The sequence below is a fragment of the Thalassophryne amazonica genome, chromosome 13 (assembly GCF_902500255.1).
Source record: "Thalassophryne amazonica chromosome 13, fThaAma1.1, whole genome shotgun sequence".
Taxonomy (NCBI): domain Eukaryota; kingdom Metazoa; phylum Chordata; class Actinopteri; order Batrachoidiformes; family Batrachoididae; genus Thalassophryne; species Thalassophryne amazonica.
In genome coordinates this window covers 61,725,682-61,745,922 of record NC_047115.1, presented here as the reverse complement: position 1 = coordinate 61,745,922, position 20,241 = coordinate 61,725,682, and the positions used below count along the sequence as shown (strand labels likewise).

Here is a 20,241-nt window from a genome sequence, read left to right as displayed (position 1 = left end):
CACTCCCTGCGGGGATCCAATGGCTCTCGATGAGGTAGGTGTTTATAAAATAGGTAGCTGACATTTTTGAAGGGTGGTAATAAATTGTGCAAAGTTTCTATAATGAGTTGGAATGGCGTGAGTCCAAAATGTTTTTAGAACCTTAGACCTCAACACTTTTTTGAAGCACTCAACCCTTTCATTTCCTGTTAAGTATTTTTTATGGTAATTTACTGTGTTAATGAATTTCTAAATTGTTTAGGCTCTTATCATATAAACCAGGCACGTGAATCTCATCACTGACAACGATTTGATACGTAGCTTGATACACTACCAGCGATACAGTACATATAGCGATGCATGACAATATGATGTGATACGATTCACCCCGTTCCCAATTTGATGGGATTTGATACGTATTTGATGGTGATTCAATTCCTCACAATGTGATACAATGCGATTTGGTGTTATATGATGCGATTCAACATGATACAAAGAAATTATACCAAGAATTTAAAAAGAAAATAAGAAGCTGCAATTCAGTATGGTACTATGGTATTCTTCTGATTCTACTAGAGGCAGAGGATTTTACTCCTTATAAGCAGCAAATTTACCAGATTAAACATTAAGGAACAGGAATCGGTTCCCTCATATCTGGAACCTGTTTGATCACTGTCAGAACTTAAACATTACAGTAAAAACATCATCACTCTCAATGGGTGACTTAAAGTGAGTCACTCTGACAGAGTACTGCCTTGGCAAACGTAATTTGACATACTTTTCTCACCAGTTAGCTGGAGCCCTGTTTACAATTTACCTCAGAGGAATCTAAGTTAGGGAGAGCAGCAGCGGCCACGGCATTCTTTACAAATGACCTCCATCTTGTTAACTTTCCCATCTTTAAAAAAAAAAGAAAAAAAAAAAAGCCAAATTATCTCCAAACGCCTGAGTTAAATGTTTTAGGTGCAGCAAAAACGTCTTCCACCCGCCTGATGCAATTCTCGTGGACCTGCATGTTTGTTGTGGTAGAAATGTACTTTCAGGCTTTCGTCCGTATTCAAAACACAACACGAAGCTGTACTGGTGTGTTCAGTGTGCCTCGGGAAAAAAAAAAAAACTTTTTTTTTTTTTTAAATAGTGCTAAGGCTATCAGTACATCCATACCACACAGATTAACTTCATCTTGTTCTCCAACATGAGGACCAAAAGCACTTCTTTAATGTTTCCTCTTGCTTAGCAACACATGCAGGTAAAATACTTTTCATACCAAAGTAAATTGCTTTAAATAACTGTTATTCTTATGTCTGAAATGTGGAAGTTTTGTGTGTGAACTGCCAGTTCATCTTTAATGATCATTAACTGAAACCCAGACAGAGCTCTTATGGGTTTAAAACTGTCTCAAAATGCTTGATTCATTATGTTTTTCATCCAGACTTTAATATTCAATGAGCAGATTTAAAAATGAAATAGTCTTAGATCCAGTAAAATTCTTATTAAAGGGGTCATATTGTGCCAGATCAGTTTTTATGTCTTACATTTTCAAATGTTTGATATTTAATGTTTAGCATCTCCAAAGTCCCACAATTCTATGAGTGTTTTCAGATATTCTCCTGATTTAAGCAGAATTTATGACTGACACAGCTTGTTTAAAGTGTCCCTGCCACGCCATGACATTTTTACATATTCTTGAAGAAAAAAAAAAAAGCTTTTTCCACATGTTGTCTTTATTTACCATAAAATTACACTGAACAAGGATTTAGACGTTTCGTTACCCATCTGAGAATTCAAATTTACCGCCTCGACCTACTTTTTCGCTGCGACGGATGTGACGTCATTCGAGTAAATGTGTCACAGCGCGGCTTTGTTTACCAATACAGCAGACACGGACAGCGAAGGCATAGGGCATGATTATAGCAAAGATTAAGTGACATATCGATTGTTTTTGAAGAAGATGCAGAAGTTTCGATGAAGATATTAACAGTGTAAATAATGAGCGGCTCCAAACCGTGTATGTTCCAGTCGAACTTGACAGAAAGAGGATGAAGCGCAGCTGACAGCAGCAGCGTTGAGGAGGACGACACAGAATGGTTTGTTCACTCACCACCTTTTCTTATAAATGATCATTTATTCCCGGCACGGCGTGTTTGTGTATGAAAAAAGTTAGCAGCACAGCGTGCTTAAATTCAGGAGTTTGTTCTAAAATCACTGAAAATAAAGTTTCTGTATATATTTATTCATTTATAAGTCAGTTTCTTGTGATTGCTAATTCTTCACTTTTTATTCAAAGTAAGTGATTGCAAATCTTTATCTGAAAAGCTGTAGACCCACATGGGATGGGGGGAAACATTTCTAAATAAAAGAAAATTTGACTTCTATGTCTGTTGTCAAATTTTATCAGGCATAATATTGTAGAAAAATGTTTATGCTAAATGGAGACTTACCTGTCTAAAATATACATACAGAATATCTGTAATCATAAATTGTATCACATCTAATCTACTTTGAATGAACAGACATCTGAACAAAAAACAGGCTGTTCAGTTTACATGCATATGTATATTTGGAAAACACAAAAATGTCAATGTTTTGTTTTGTTTTTTTTCAGGTGCTCATGTGAACACAGTCAGCTGATGCCACTTGTGATAGAGTCTCGCTGTTGCAGGGAAATTTCTGCAGTCCTGACAGAGATGCAACGTGGTGGTGAAAATCCTCAATGTGTCACACAGCTGGCTAGTTTCTCGATTGTGTTTGGATGCAGATGTCCTCAGAGTGGCACACTATGCCTACATGATGCTCCACAGTACGAGTCAGCACATGAAATAGAAAGTTTCATTTACATGGTTTATAGAAAAAAGTAAAAAAAATATTCAAATACAAAAAGAATGAACTGCTGTTTTGAACATTAAATTCATGCTATTTTTTGTTGCATAAAGTATCATCATATCGCATATCGGCAATTTGTGCGGTTGTGCTGGGGACACTTGGGAAGGCACAAAAGGGTGCCACTACCAGCTTGTCCTTATTCAAAATAAGGAGTACTTTTCCATCACCATCATCCGACTACACTGGCTTCCAGTTTCCTCCTCTGGAGTGAGGGGTCGGGCTCATCGGTGGTACCTGGTCCGCTTGGCAGCATCAGCCTCAGCTTCATCCGTTCACGTTGGCTGCTCAGTGGATGAGGATCATTGGTGGGGATTTCTGGTCGGTTTGGTGTTTTGCAGATCTGAAGAACCTCTTTTGCTGTTACTCATATAGACCGAATAAACTGTTATTTAACAAATTGTAAAACACTTCTCATTTGAATGAAACAATGCGAAACTTATGTGAAATTGTATTTTTATTAATTTTATCATGCTATATAAAAATATACAAATATTCTGTTGTGGCTAACTTTCTCACTGTGAATCCTCCTCTTTTCCACTAAGGAAAGTATATTCTGAACCTTGGTCTCTCTTGCTTTGTCTGCTTTTGTTGTTTCCCTGCATTTTCATTAAAATGAAGGGTTGCCACCAAACTCCTAAAACAGAAGTAAAAAAAAAAAAAAATATAGCTTATATACATAACAAAATACTGTTTGAAAGTTAGGGTGTTATTGAGATAACATAGACAACTTACCTGCAAAGCTGACCCTGATATGATGCAGATGATACACAGCTGTATGTCTCTGTGTCTCCTGATGACACAAGACCAGTGGACACACTTTTTAACTGTATCTTAGATATCGAATCCTGGATGGCAGAAAACTTTCTCCATCTCAACCAGGACAAAACCGAAGTTTTAGTTATTGGTCCTGAGGCCCTGAGAATGAAACTTTTACCAAAACTTCAGTCAGTTTCTTTTAATTCATCTCCACAAGTGAGAAACGTGGGTGTAATTTTAGACTCTGAGCTGACTTTTATTCCACACATTAAACATATTACTAAAATAGGTTTTTACCATCTTAAGAACATTGCCAGAGTCCGCCCCATTCTCTCTCGAGCCAACACGGAGATGCTGATGCATGCTTTTGTCACCAGTTGTATTGACTATTGTAATGCCCTGCTTTCTGGTCTTCCTAAGAAGAATATATCTGGCCTCCAACTCTTGCAAAATTCTGCAGCTCGTGTTCTGACAAGGACTACAAAGCGGGAGCATATTACACCAGTTTTAAAATCGCTGCATTGGCTCCCTGTGTCTTTTAGGATTGATTTTAAGGTTCGTTTAATGGTTTTTAAATGTCTTAATGGTCTTGGCCCTTCTTATCTTTCAGAATTGCTTTTACCATATGAACCCTCACGCACTCTGCGCTCCTCTGGCAGCAGACTGTTAGTCATTCCCAAAGTTAGAACACACACTCATGGCGAGGCGTCTTTTCAGTTTTACGGTCCTCGTCTTTGGAATAGTCAGCCGGAGGGGCTCAGGGCTGCAGAGAATGTTCAGGTTTTTAAAAATAGGCTCAAGACTTATCTTTTTAGTTTAGCTTTTAATTAATGTTTATTTTTATTATCTTGTTTAAACTGTTATTGCCTTTTATTCTCTTATTCTTTTAAAGTGCGTGTGTGTGTGTGTGTGTGGTGAGCGGTGGTGTGTATGACGTGGATTTTTGTGGGTTGATGTTTTTACTTGGGTCGATAGTTCAACGGTACCGTTTTTACTTTGTGAACCACTCTGTGTTGCATTTAATTGTATGAAAAGTGCTCTATAAATAAAGTTTGATTGATTGATTTGATGAGGAGACTCGATCACGAGTGGCATCAGCTGACTGTATTCCCATGAACACCTGAAAAAAAACAGAACATTGACATTTTTGTGTTTTCCAAATATGCATATGCATGTAAACTGAACAGCCTGTTTTTTTGTTCATTCAAAGTAGATTAGATGTGATACAATTTTTGATTACAGATGTTCTGTGTATTTTAGACAGGTAAGTCTCCATTTAGCATAAACATTTTTCTACAATATTATGCCTGATAAAATTTGACAGACATAGAAGTAAAATTTTCTTTTATTTAGAAATCTTTTCCCCCCATCCCATGTACAGCTTTTCAGATAAAGATTTGCAATCATTTGCTTTGAATAAAAAGTGAAGAATTAGCAATCACAAGAAACTGACTTCTAAATGATTAAATATATACAGAATGTACAGAAACTTTATTTTCAGTGATTTTAGAACAAACTCCTGAATTTAAGCACGCTGGGCTGCTGAAATAATTTTTTCATACACAAACACACCGTGCCAGGAATAAATGATCATTTATAAGAAAAGGTGGTGACTGAACAAACCATTGTGTCGTCCTCCTCAACGCTGCTGCTGACAGCTGCGCTTCATCCTCTTTCTGTCGCGTTCGGCTGGAACATACACGGTTTGGAGCCACTCATTATTTACACCGTTAATATCTTCATCAAAAACAATCGATATGTCACTTAAATCTTTGCTATAATCGCACACTATGCCTTCGCTGTCCATGTCTGCTGTATTGGTAAACACAGCCGAGCTGCGACACATTTACTCGAATGACGTCACATTCGTCGCAGCGAAAAAGTATGTCAACTCGGAGGCGGTAAATTCAAATTCTCAGATGGTAACAAACGTCTAAATGCTTGTTCAGTGTAATTTTATGGTAAAAAAAAAGCAAAGACAACATGTGGAAACAGCTTTTTTTATTCTTCAAGAATATGTAAAAACGTCATGGCGTGGCAGGAACACTTTAACACCTTTGTGACATACGTAACAGAAATAACCCACCCCCTCAAATCCTCAAATTTTACCTCAGATTATTAAAAAAACAAGCCTTAGCTTAGCTTAGCTATTGTGGATGATGGATGTAGTGATTGTGGCAGTTTAGAAGTCAGACTGTGTGCGTTTGTGATTGGCCTTGATCAAGACAAAAAACAAAGCATTTAATTACTTCCTGGACTAAGCCATCAGAAGTGTATTTGTAGTTAAAGTCTTGAACTTGTTTTGAGATTCACTTGTCTCAGCAGAGAGGGTGCTCAGCCTCTGACACAGACAGATGGCTGGGAAAAGCTTCATGTAGTCATGAAGTCACTGGACAGAGATGGCTGGCGATGCTGATATCTCAGTTTGCAGGAGAATGAAAGTTCAAGTCTTGAGAGTCCTGATGCTTCCATAATTTATGATTGTGAGACAAGGACACTAACAAGTGACCTAAGTTAACAACTGGATGTCTTTGGTAAGTGATATCTCTGGAGAATCATTGAGTACTACTGCAACGACTTTGTGTCAACTGAGTGGTTTCAACACGGAGTTATTTCAGTGCTAAGGACCCCAGAAATGATAACAAGCCAAGGAGATGCCCACATACCACCTGGCTGCAGTGGATAAATGTTAATTTTGGGAAGTGGGGTTGAAGTGGTGAGCTGCTTGGGTGGTTGTCAATTCTTCCTCCCACATATAGGAAAAATAAACCCAGAATTAACTGCTTCATCACCAACTAGTTATTTTTTTGTTGATCAACACACTTACGGTAATAATGATGACTTTCACTGAGCACTGCCTGTGCAGCGGTTCTTTATTTTGCAACCAATTAGAGTGTTTACAACCCCAATTCCAATGAAGTTGGGATGTTCTGTGAAATGTAAATAAAAACAGAATACAAAGATTTTCAAATCCTCTTCAGCCTATATTCAACTGAATACAAAGACAAGATATTTAATGTTCAAACTGATATATGTTTTTTTTTGTTTTTGTGCAAATATTTGCTCATTTTGAAATGGATGCCTGCAACACATTTCAAAAAAGCTGGGGCAGGGGCAACAAAAGACTGGGAAAGTTGATGAATGCTCAAAGAAAACCTGTCTGGAACATTCCACAGGTGAACAGGTTAATTGGAAAAAGCTGAATGTCATGACTGGGTATAAAAGGAGCATCCCCCAAAAACTCAACCATTCACAAGCAAAGATGGGGTGAGGATCACTACTTTGTGAACAACTGCGTGAAAAAAAAAGTCCAACAGTATAAGAACAAGGTTTCTCAACATTCAATTGCAAGGACTTTAGGGATTCCATCATCTACAGTCCATAATATAATCAGAAGATTCAGAGAATCTGGAGAACTTTCTACACATAAGCGACAAGGCCGAAAAACCAACATTGAATGCCCGTGACCTTCGATCCCTCAGGTGGCACTGCATTAAAAACCGACATCATTGTGTAAAGGATCTTACAGCATGGACTCAGGAACACATCAGAAAACCATTGTCAGTTCACACAGTTCGTTGCTACATGTACAAGTGCAAGTTAAAACTGTACCATGCAAAGCGAAAGCTATACATCAACAGCATCCAGAAACGCCACCGCCTTCTCTGGGCCAGAGCTCATTTGAAATGGACAGAAACAAAGTGGAAAAGCGCGCTGTGGTCAGATGAGTCTACATTTCAAAGTATTTTTTGGAAATCATGGACGTTGTGTCCTCTGGAAAAAAAACATCCAGATTGTTACCAGCGCAAAGTTCAAAAGCCAGCATCTGTGATGGTATGGGGTTGTGTTAGTGCCCATGGCATGGGCAACTTACACATCTGTGATGGCACCATCAATGACGAAAGGTACATCCAGGTTTTGGAGCAACACATGCTGCCATCCAAGCAACGTCTTTTTCTGGGACGTCCCTGCTTATTTCAGAAAGGTAATGCCAAGCCACATTCTGCACGTGTTACAACAGCGTGGCTTCGTAGTAAGAGTGCGGGTACTAGACTGTCCTGCAGTCCAGACCTGTCGCCCATTGAAAATGTCTGGTGCATTATGTAGTGCAAAATACAACAGAGACCCCCGGACTGTTGAACAACTGAAGTCGTACATCAAGCAAGAATGGAAAGAATTCCACCTACAAGATTCAACAATTAGTGTCCTCAGTTCCCAAATGCTTATTGACTGTTGTTAGAAGGATAAGTGATGTAACACAGTGGTAAACATTCCACTGTCCCAGCTTTTTTGAAACGTGTTGCAGGCATCCATTTCAAAATGAGCAAATATTTGCACAAAAACAAAGTTAATCAGTTTGAACATTAAATATCTTGTCTTTGTAGTGTATTCAATTGAATATAGGTTGAAGAGGATTTGCAAATCATTGTGTTCTGTTTTTAATTTACATTTTACACAATGCCCCAACTTCACTGGAATTGGGGTTGTATTTCCTGTTACTTTCCTGTGTTATCTCCAAGTCTGTCGTCATGGGGATGCATGAAAATCTCAGCAATATGATGGCCCCACAGTTGGAAAAAACAAAAATCTCTCGCTGTATGGAGTGCTCCCTGCAGATGAAAACTACGTCAGGAGGTGGCGAGTCCCATGGAGAAAGCCGCACAAGTTTATCCGATTTTGGAGAAGTCTGACCACGAAAAGTTGGGGGAAAAAGCAACAGTGGGTGATGAAGGGCAGACAGCTGTGATGTGGACACAGAACTTGAAATGGCTACTAGCCATCTGTGCGGTGTATGCTTACCTGCTTATTGACAGTGGATTTACAAATGAAAGAATCAAGCAACACAAACGTGATGATGGCTTTCGGATGTTTATTGACCGTCATGGAACTCACAGAATTTGGAACTATTCAAAAGGAGATAAGGACTTTGTTTACATACAAAGCCATGTGGAACCTGGAGCAGCACTGGACAGCAGAACGATATTCTACACGGCTCTGTGTGGTAACATGAGAGAACTAAAATGTGCAGGACACCGATGTGTTTCAATTCAATTCAATTCAATTCAATTAGGCCTTTAATGTTGAGTATATAAAGTGTATCCGGAAAGTATGCACTGTACAGGGAAAAAAAATGAATTTACTTCATTTTGGAATAAGGCTGTAATATAAATTGTGGAAAAAGTGAACTGCTCTGAATACTTTCCGGATGGACTGTATTCATAGTAACTACTTTGTTTAGGCTTGTCCAATCTTATTTAGACGTGCTTGATGTATTTTTGTCTGAATACGTCACAGATTATGAATGCATTTGCCGGCCAGTCTTGTAAAATTCAGGCAAAAACAAGTAGTGCACCCTCAATGGCGGTACGCAAGTACATACGAGGTCTGTCCGTAAAGTATAGGTCCTTTTTATTTTTTTCAAAAACTATATGGATTTCATTCATATGTTTTTACGTCAGACATGCTTGAACCCTCGTGCGCATGCGTGAGTTTTTCCACGCCTGTCGGTGACGTAATTCGCCTGTGAGCACTCCTTGTGGGAGGAGTCGTCCAGCCCCTCGTCGGAATTCCTTTGTCTGAGAAGTTGCTGAGAGACTGGCGCTTTGTTTGATCAAAATTTTTTCTAAACCTGTGAGACACATCGAAATGGACATGGTTCGAAAAATTAAGCTGGTTTTCAGTGAAAATTTTAACAGCTGATGAGAGATTTTGAGGTGATTCTGTCGCTTTAAGGACTTTTCACGGTGCGAGACGTTGCGCAGCGCTCTCAGGCAGCGTCATCAGCCTGTTTCAAGCTTAAAACCTCCACATTTCAGGCTCTGTTGATCCAGGACGTCGTGAGAGAACAGAGAAGTTTCAGAAGAAGTCGGTTTCAGCATTTTATCCGGATATTCCACTGTTAAAGGAGATTTTTTTAATGAAAGACGTGCAGGCGGATTGCAGCGTCGGCTCGCAGCCGCCGCGATGCTCCGTCACAGGAAAAACACCTCTGCTGGAAGCCTTAAGGACAAGTTGGAACATCTCCAGCTGATAAACAATTTCTCATATACTCACTCCACTGAAAGCCATCAAAAGCCAACTGGATTTTAACAAATGGTTATCAACATGGAGGTGTTTTTCCTGTGCCGCCGCGCAACGTCGGCTGCGTCCCGACGCGCGGACCCGTCCGCACGTCTTTCATTAAAAAAATCTCCTTTAACAGTGGAATATCTGGATAAAATGCTGAAACCGACTTCTTCTGAAACATCTCTGTTCTCTCACGACGTCCTGGATCAATAGAGCCTGAAATGTGGAGGTTTTAAGCTTGAAACAGGCTGATGACGCTGCCTGAGAGTGCTGCGCGACGTCTCGCACCGTGAAAAGTCCTTAAAGCGACAGAATCACCTCAAAATCTCGCATCAGCTGTTAAAATTTTCACTGAAAACCAGCTTAATTTTTCGAACCATGTCCACTTCGATGTGTCTCACAGGTTTAGAAAAAATTTTGATCAAACAAAGCGCCAGTCTCTCAGCAACTTCTCAGACAAAGGAATTCCGACGAGGGGCTGGATGACTCCTCCCACAAGGAGTGCTCACAGGCGAATGACGTCACCAACAGGCGTGGAAAAACTCACGCATGCGCACGAGGGTTCAAGCATGTCTGACGTAAAAACATATGAATGAAATCCATATAGTTTTTGAAAAAAATAAAAAGGACCTATACTTTACGGACAGCCCTCGTATATGTGGCAGTGAGAATCAGGGACCATGGGGGTTCCATAGTGTGATGAATGTAAGGACTCAACTCCAGTGCATGTTTCTGACCCGAATTTCAGCCAGTTAATATCACATTTAACTATTCTTGATTAGCTGCAAGACAACATACCTGAAGTGGGCCGTTCTGTCCTGCAGAACAGCTCCCTCCATGCAGTGTCCATAAAGATGCTGTTGAATCTGCTGTCAAATGAGGCCACATACTTGGCCAGAGGATGAGAACCTGCACATGAAAGCATAAAAATTTTATGTATTACACAAAGTTAAACATATATGGCAAGGGAGGCTGGAAATGAATTTCAATTAAAACTTTATTGGAAAACTTGTTTACTTACCAATTGGGATGACCAAGAAGCGTATGTAGCTGAGCCAGTCTGGTGTCTTGTTAGCTAACTGTTCAACAAAAAACCTCAGGACGGTGCTGAGGTAGCTCTGGTCACCTGCCACTGCCACCTTCATTGTTGGTGGGGTCTGTGCGTTACAATTACAGCTGAAAAAAAGAAGGAATAAAGAGTTAAAAATATTCTAAATTATGTGAGATATGTGTCATTGAGGATTTGAAAAAATTAAAAATCTTGTCTAAAAGGGCCATACCTAAAATTGATCCCATCCCAACTTTAATGTGTGTAAATTAATACAATTTGTCATAAAAGGTAAATGCAGATATCTGCAACTCTTTAATCTCAACTCGAGAGTGGACAGCATTAAAAATGAAATAGAAAAGCTGTGCAAGCGGAATGAATTTATACAAACAGTAAGGCTGGAACAATTCATCAAACTAGAGTAAATACAAAACAAACAAACAAAAAAAACCTAAAAACAAAATTTTCTGCTGTAAGCATATAAATCTATCCAACTGTACAGTGCACAGACATTTACTACAAATGATGAGATGTGATGGCTACTTGTTTTTAAACCATAACATAAAATATATATAGAAATAAATATCAGAAGATCTGCAAAACATTTCATGCTGCATGGAGCACAATACCACTACAAAATGTGACTGAAGAAACTGTCTCCATGACTTGGAGAGACAACATTATCCACTAACCACAAATGCAGCTAACATAAACAGCTTGTGCATTAATTATAAAAGTCACAGCTAAAAAAAAAAAAAAATGCATGAAATCCTTAAATTATGTAAAATAAATTAATGTAGGTAATCCATTCCGGAAAAAAAATTAAGACGTTTCAATAAGGAATGGATTAAACCAATTATTTAGGGGTAAGAAAGACCTCATCATGTTCACTCAGAACATGAAAAAGAAACAAAAACAAACAAACAAAAAAACCCTGATACAGGGATTTTTGCAATATCAGAGGTGTGTGTATAGCTGCACATAACATCGCCCAACCTGGAGGGATATCAAGAGAGACAAACATATTGCTCAGCGAAATGAACATTTATTAGAAATGGCACAATGGATTGACACATTTTCATCTTCAACTGACATGACTTCCACAGGGAATGGCTGCAGAGCAGATGGACAAGAGCGCAGGCAGTTTAACTTCTGTTTTTACGGCAAAAAGGACATGTGCTCACAGACAGAATGCACATCAGCTCCAAGTGAGAAAGTGCTCTGAAACTGTCTGGCAACAAGCCACAACAAACAGAAATACTTAGTAAGGAATACATTAAGACAGCAAGATGCAAGATCAAATTTTCTGTTGAAAGAGTTTGTGTATTTATTTGTGAAGTGACTCACAATCTCTGGATGCGAGTGACGATGGTGTTGAATGCAGCCTGAACATCAGCAGTAGAGCAGGTGGACACAATGGGCTGGCCCTGGTTATGGAGCAACTCTGCGACATACTGCACAGAAACACATGAGGATGAGTTCATAGAGATACACCAGGAGGTGGTGCTGAATACTCTGGGAAAAGCAGGATGTGCTACTGTGGTGCTACAGTGTCCACTCACTAAAAAAAAAAACAAACAAAAACAAATAATAACTGCAATGTTGCTACCTGATGTCTAGCAACTCCTTGGGAATCCCAAAAGGTGCTGGACATCTTCACCAGCAGAGACCCCGAGTTCTTCCCAGTGAAGACTGGTGGTCTTTAGGGATGTGTTCTATCTCCTACACTGGTCAACGCTTGCATGGACTGGGTGTTGGGTTGGGTTGTGGTAACAAGCGGCTTAGGTGCTTTTGTTGGTGAGAATAGGTTTACTGAGGGTGCTGTAATCTTTGTAGAATCAAAGGATACTGTGATTCCAGCTCTTCAGAAGCTGAGTGAGGAATCAGAGTGTCTGGATTTGCAATTGTTTTTACAACCCCTGGCAATAATTATGGAATCACCGGCCTCGGAGGATGTTCATTCAGTTGTTTAATTTTGTAGAAAAAAAGCAGATCACAGATGACACAAAACTAAAGTCATTTCAAATGGCAACTTTCTGGCCTTAAACACTATAAGAAATCAGGAAAAAAAAATTCTGGCAGTCAGTAACGGTTACTTTTTTAGACCAAGCAGAGGGAAAAAAATATGGACTCACTCAATTCTGAGGAATAAATTATGAAATCACCCTGTAAATTTTCATCCCCAAAACTAACACCTGCATCAAATCAGATCTGCTCGTTAGTCTGCATCTAAAAAGGAGTGATCACACCTTGGAGAGCTGTTGCACCAAGTGGACTGACATGAATCATGGCTCCAACACGAGAGATGTCAATTGAAACAAAGGAGAGGATTATCAAACTCTTAAAAGAGGGTGACGCAATCATCACGCAATGTTGCAAAAGATGTTGGTTGTTCACAGTCAGCTGTGTCTAAACTCTGGACCAATTACAAACAACATGGGAAGGTTGTTAAAGGCAAACATACTGGTAGACCAAGGAAGACATCAAAGCGTCAAGACAGAAAACTTACAGCAATATGTCTCAAAAATCGAAAATGCACAACAAAACAAATGAGGAACGAATGGGAGGAAACTGGAGTCAACGTCTGTGACCAAACTGTAAGAAACCGCCTAAAGGAAATGGGATTTACATACAGAAAAGCTAAACAAAAGCCATCATTAACACCTAAACAGAAAAAAACAAGGTTACAATGGGCTAAGGAAAAGCAATCGTGGACTGTGGATGACTGGATGAAAGTCATATTCAGTGATGAATCTCGAATCTGCATTGGGCAAGGTGATGATATAGTAATGAAATAGTCCGGATCTTAATCCAATTGAAAATCTTTGGTGGAAGTTGAAGAAAATGGTCCATGACAAGGCTCCAACCTGCAAAGCTGATCTGGCAACAGCAATCAGAGAAAGTTGGAGCCAGATTGATGAAGAGTACTGTTTGTCACTCATTAAGTCCATGCCTCAGAGACTGCAAGCTGTTATAAAAGCCAGAGGTGGTGCAACAAAATACTAGTGATGTGTTAGAGCGTTCTTTTGTTTTTCATGATTCCATAATTTTTTCCTCAGAATTGAGTGATTCCATATTTTTTTCCCTCTGCTTGGTCTAAAAAAGTAACCATTACTGACTGCCACAATTTTTTTTCCTGATTTCTTATAGTGTTTCTTAAAGCCAGAAAGTTGCCATTTGAAATGACTTTAGTTTTGTGTCATGTCTGTGATCTGCTTTTTTTTCTACAAAATTAAACAACTGAATGAACATCCTCAGAGGCCGGTGATTCCGTAATTTTTGCCAGGGGTTGTAATCAAGACTAAAATCCAGGCTTTTAATGACTTCTCTGGCTTGGTTATCAGAAGTTTATCTGTATACATCAAAAGCGTTGAACTTGTAAAGACATTCACTTAGCTCTGCAGTGGCATTCATGCCTCTGGGTCTTGGGCTTTAGTGATCGATAGGTGCCTAGAAAGAGCTGATGGAGTCACAAGTTCACTGAACAGAGGTGTTTTATGATGCTGGTATCTTTGCAGGAGAATGAAAACCAAGACTTTAGGGTCCTGGTGCTATCTGGCTTATTGTATGGTTGTTAAAACTTGAGGGAGTGCCAGCTACGACATTTTGCACCCACGTTTCACTTGGCTGCAGGGGATAGATGGTTAGGTTTGAAAGATAGGGAGAGACTGTTTGTCTGCTTAGGTGGTTCCATGTTATTGTGGATGCCGTGAGGTGTGATACCACGTCATGCTTCCAGACTTAACTCGCTACCTGGGCAAGAAAAAAAAAGCACTACACTCCTAAACATGAGGAAATGAGGACAGAAGAAAAAGACCCACTTGTCCCTGCCATTCCATGGTGTTGATAAGGATGATGCTCTCCGGTAAGCGTTCATCAGAGATGAGGATCTGGTTCAGCTGGTCATAGACAGACTTTCTTGGAACCTGAGGAACAAGTCACAGACAACAAGTCTGAGAATGATCAAATTCAGCACATTTCTATTAAGGAAAATATCATCCGAGCAGTTTATGTGTCGTGTACCTGTGCAATGAGTCGTGACTCTGGAGAACATTCGCTCTCCATGCTGCTGGTTCTATCCGTCTGGGCTTTGGAGTTCTGTCTGTCTTTCATGGAGGTGCTGCGAGGACGCCGCTGCAGCCTGTTCTCCCCTTTACTGTGAATGTAAGAAACCACAACAATGTCAAAATACAGTTAAGAAAACACTACATGCTCTCTGTTGTAACAACCAGCAACTCAAAGACAAAAAGAAGTCACACTGGTGCACCGAGTGTCCAACACCAGTAATTTGTGCCATGTTATTCAACTGGCCTTGTGTTGACTTGATAACTCTGATTGATAAATTAGAAGATATTGACTGAAGCATAGCTACTGCCTTATCCTGCATTTGGAAATAAAAACAACCAGCTGTGTTGCTGATGTAACCACATTATGAGATTGGAATTTGGGTAAATAGAATATTGGCAGTTACATTTCCAAATTTAAAGCTAGAAGATTTCTAATTATTGCAGGTCAAAGATGTGTTATTGTGGCTTAATACCTAAAGTAAGGATATGAAAAAGATGCAGGTGATTCTAAAAAAATGTGATACGACGATATGGGTGATATGACGCTCAAATTCAAATTTAACCAAGACATGCTAATTTGAAATGTTTGGTTTAAAGTTGGGGATAAATCTTGCTCACGTTATCAGGTGGATAAGATAGACTGACAAACAGAATGCACACATGGACAGAGGGGCATTCTCTACGTCCCATTTCCGACCTCAGAGCCAGTGAGATAAAAATCCACTGTGGTACGAAAAGCGTGTAAACATTGTTACACTGACACTTATGTGCATGTCTCCAGATGTGGTGATAAGATGCTTACCTGGGAGACATGTGGTTTTGGGACTCAGTCTTGCAAAGTTTGCCAACAGTGCTGGGCAGTCGTTCGGCATTCACGTCCCAGTTGCACACATCCCCCTGACCTTGCAAACTGTCATCAGTCTCTGCCTCCTAAATAAACAAAGTTCAGCTCAGAGGGGTGTAGAAGATGATAATGACATCCTTCATGCAACACTAGTGTTGTCCTGGCTATCAAACTGGAGCAGCTTACTTCTCAGGTTTCAGGTACACCATGTTTTCTACTGGTATTTTTTTTTTAAATATTTCATCACACAGAGCATTTCAGGGTGACAATGGAAAGAGCTGAGGCAGAGGTGCTGGCGGTGATAATTGAGCTTGCAGTAGAGATGGGAGATAATGATGCAAGCCCACAACAACAAAAATGGTGAGAAGTCCCAGCCTTTTAACAGGTGGCTGGGAAAATACTGCTGGGCCATCTAGATATTGCATCTGAAATAGGTTAGTGGAGCAGTGGCCCAACCTGGCATCATGTTGGTCAGAGGGGAGGCATGGTTTCAAGAACAATGTTAGACTGATCCAACAGTCGAGATAACAACACACCCATGTACTCTTCTCCCCCAATAGTCCCGAGACAACATTTATCCAGCGTGGGGCTGCCATGTATGGTCTACTGAGCCGTAACGGATGATGGCAGAGTTGGGCTAGTTTACCCTTGCATACTCCTTCCCTCAGAGGAAAAGGCACCAAAGTGGTGGCAGCACTGTTTGAGCAAGAGAAGCTAAAACAAGGACAAAGCACTGCTGTTTCAAACACATACCCCGACAGTTATGTCTGTGATGGTGTCATCTTGATAGCGCGCCCCTTGTACTTTACATCTATCTACGGTCAGAAAATCTCCACTCTGCAGAGCAAAAGAAAGAAAGAAAAACATATACAATCAGCTATTCAAACCTTTTAAACATGTAGGTCACATATCTAGAAATGACATTTTACAGCTCCAAATTGCTATTTTATGACTGCACAGGCCAAGAAAGGCTACTCTGTGGATGTTCAACTGATCTGCTTCACCTTATTAGCTCCGCAGTAAAGCTCAATGGCAATGTCAGAGATGTTAAGTATAAATATCTCTGAGAATGAAAGCTGAAAGCCTGTACATGATGATTAGATAACTGCTAACTCTCGGGAAACACCTGTATCACTGAAAACAACTGCTGATTCAAATGTCTGGCACACACCTGCTCAGGTTTATTGAGCAAAAATGTGGGCACAGCTCTCAATATTAGATCAAAAACTTTATCTTTTGCCTATGAGACGTGTTTATGAAGTTTAACTCAGACATTTATTAAACAAAATGGAAGGCACAGCAGTTTGAAATGCTCTGGGCTGCTTTATTCTAGTCTGAAATGGATTCCTAGATATTTATAAACAGAGCTTTCTCTCTCTCTCTCACCATCAGACTCGACATGTTTGTCTTGTTCCCTGCCCTTGTTTCCAATGGGCCATAGATTTCTGAGTAGGAGTTAAAGGACTGCTCCATCCACTCGTTTCTCTGGGCCCAGGAGTACATTTGTGTGTGTGTGTGTGTGTTATGATGGTGGTAGGATCACCGGTGTTATTCTGTATAAATATCACACAGCTGTATGGATGGATAGGATAAGAACTACAGGAACCCTTCCTTTTCCTTATGGGTGGGATTATGGGCTTACAATGTGCCCAGCAATAAGAACTTCTCACCTGCAGTATTATGGTTTTGGGAATTCCTGAACTATTGCAGGGGAATTTTGGATTAATAAAGTCTTCTGATTCTAACACTGAATAATCAGACATCTGATCACTGCCATGTGTCAGTTCTTTTCAATAACACTGTTTATTAAAAGATCCTCCACAGTGACAACATGCAGATGTTTTTTTGAGTTAACAGTAGAGCTAAAAGATGTCAGGGGAGTTGGTTAACGGAGCGCCTAGTGTTCAACTCACAGGACATGACAGCTCCCTGTGCTGGCTCTTTTGGCTGTGTATGCTTCCGATCTCTGTCTGAGAGCTGGAGTGTGACATCCCTTCAAAAAATGGCCTAAGAACAGAAGAAAAGATTCGAAAGTAAGGAAAAAAGACACTGCAGAACACATATCTCTTTATTTCCCAATTGTAGGTTTCTTTATCTGGTTTTTTTGGCACTTTTGAGGTTGTGGGGGAAATACGTTTTATATTCACAGAAAGAGGATATTATCATGTTTTGTACTGCTATATTACTTTATATAAAACAGTAAAGAACAGGATATGCTGGTGAGGTGGCATGTAAAAAAGCTGAACCATACATTATTACTTTTACTAAAATTGAGATCTCAGTTCATACCTTGATGCCATCTCACTGACTGACAATGATTTGATGCATTTTCAGTTGTGGCACTAGCCATTTCAAACCAGAATACTTATTTCTCAGTTAAAGGGAAACTGACATTTTTCAGCATAGGCTACATATTTTTTTTCTTTTAAGATTTTTTTGGTGTCATGCTTTCACTCAAGACAAAAAAATTTTGTTCAGCGCAGGATTGTTTTGGAACACAAACACCGTCATGGGCTAAATGGTTACATCATGTAATTGAAGTGTCTGGTAGCATGAAGAGGACCCTATAGAGGTAAACGTGTGCATGTTTACCTAGCTAAATGCAGAGGCGGCTCTAGCTTGTATGACACCCAGGGAAAACACCCCCGTTCAGCCTTCCTAATATTTTATTTTATACACACGCAGCGGTGCTGCGGCACAGGAAAAACACCTCCGTGTTGATAACCATTTGTAAAATCCAGGCGGCTTTTGATGGCTTTCAGTGGAGTGAGTATATGAGAAATTGTTTAACAGCTGGACATGTTCCAACTTGTCCTTAAGGCTTCCAACGGAGGTGTTTTTCCTGTGGCGGAGCGTCGCGGCGGCTGCGAGCCGACGCTGCAATCCGCCCGCACGTCTTTCATTAAAAAAATCTCCTTTAACAGTGGAATATCCGGATAAAATGCTGAAACCGACTTCTTCTGAAACTTCTCTGTTCTCTCACGATGTCCTGGATCAATAGAGCTTGAAATGTGGAGGTTTTCAGCTTGAAACAGGCTGACGACGGCGCCTGGGAGTGCTGCACGACGTCTCGCTCCGTGGGAAGTCCTTAAAGCGACAGTATCACCTCAAAATCTCTCATCAGCCGTTAAAATTTTCACAGAAAACCAGCTTAATTTTTCGAACCGTGTCCACTTCGATGTGTCTCACAGGTTTAGAAAAAATTTTGATCAAACAAAGCGCCAGTCTCTCAGCAACTTCTCAGACAAAGGAATTCCGACGAGGGGCTGGACGACTCCTCCCACAAGGAGTGCTCACAGGCGAATGACGTCACCGACAGGCGTGGAAAAACTCACACATGCGCACGAGGGTTCAAGCATGTCTGACGTAAAAACATATGAATGAAATCCATATAGTTTTTGAAAAAAATAAAAAGGACCTATACTTTATGGACAGCCCTCGTGTATATATATATATATATATATATATATAAGTTCAAACAGGTGCAATTAATACAGGTAAAGAGTGCAGAATAAGAGGGTTTCTTAAAGAAAAATTAACAGGTCTGTGAGAGCCAGAATTCTTGCTGGTTGGTAGGTGTTCAAATACTTATTTGCAGCAGTAACATACAAATAAATTATTTAAAAAAAAATCATACATTGTGATTTCCAGATTTTTTTGTTTTAGATTATGTCTCTCACAGTGGACTTGCACCTAAGGTGAAAATTTCAGACCCCTCCATGATTTCTAAGTGGGAGAACTCACAAAACTGCAGGGTACTTATTACTTATGCAGGGTACTTTAATACTTATTTTCCTCACTATATATATATATATATATATAAGGGGTGGGCAAACATAAAAAAATCTTAATCGCATTAACTCAATGACTTTCTGTGATTAATCATGATTAATCGCATGGTATATGTGAAGCGCAAAAATGAATTCAAAAGCCGCTTAAAAGCACAGTTTTATTTGAAAATGTAAATGAACGTTGCATTTGAAAATGTAAATTTCAACTGAAACACTCTAATGAAATCAAATATAAAACCACTGGCAGGTCATTTGTTATCCTGTTTCATATCAAAATGAGAATCTGTAAATAAAAAAACAGTAACCACTGAGGTGGTACCTGAGACTTGTATAGCTTTGGTGAAACGCAAATTCTGCATTGCAATGATTACAGATAACTTTGCTTTTCTCCAATGCGCCATCCTCAGGGCTGAATCCAGAGTGAAAATCTGACAGATGCATTTTTGCCCAATAACAAAATAAAAATCATACGCGTCTTGTTATTCAATCTTCATTCTTTTATTCGTGTGCAACATACACTGTCACACTTGTTTTTATGTATTTATTATACTTCATGGACCATAGTGTCCTAAAAAAAATAACACTACGAGTATAACAAAAATTGACTGTAAACAGGATCAAATTTATTGCACAAATCTTTCAATTATACCTGAATCTATATATGATTTTTTTTTTCAATTGATAAAATCAATAAAAATTTGACTGCATATATTCTTAATAATATATTGAGATACAGACAGTTCACAGAAGACATTTTCCATTGATACAATCAAAATTAGAAACAGTCCAGCAGGTAACAATATTCAT

General features: G+C 39.5%; 1 protein-coding gene across 2 annotated transcripts in view; it reads right to left on the bottom strand.

The window, feature by feature from the left end:
• Positions 1-20,241, bottom strand: part of zmp:0000000755 (phosphofurin acidic cluster sorting protein 2) — a 141,373-nt gene that overhangs the window by 15,046 nt on the left and 106,086 nt on the right. For both annotated transcript variants that reach the window (XM_034184556.1, XM_034184557.1), the window contains exons 10-17: positions 17,557-17,650; positions 16,397-16,480; positions 15,602-15,729; positions 14,756-14,888; positions 14,554-14,658; positions 12,080-12,186; positions 10,706-10,860; positions 10,483-10,593 (exon numbers count right to left, since the gene is read on the bottom strand). In XM_034184556.1, coding sequence (XP_034040447.1) covers positions 10,483-10,593; positions 10,706-10,860; positions 12,080-12,186; positions 14,554-14,658; positions 14,756-14,888; positions 15,602-15,729; positions 16,397-16,480; positions 17,557-17,650 — 917 coding nt within the window. The remainder of the gene's footprint in view (positions 1-10,482; positions 10,594-10,705; positions 10,861-12,079; positions 12,187-14,553; positions 14,659-14,755; positions 14,889-15,601; positions 15,730-16,396; positions 16,481-17,556; positions 17,651-20,241) is intronic.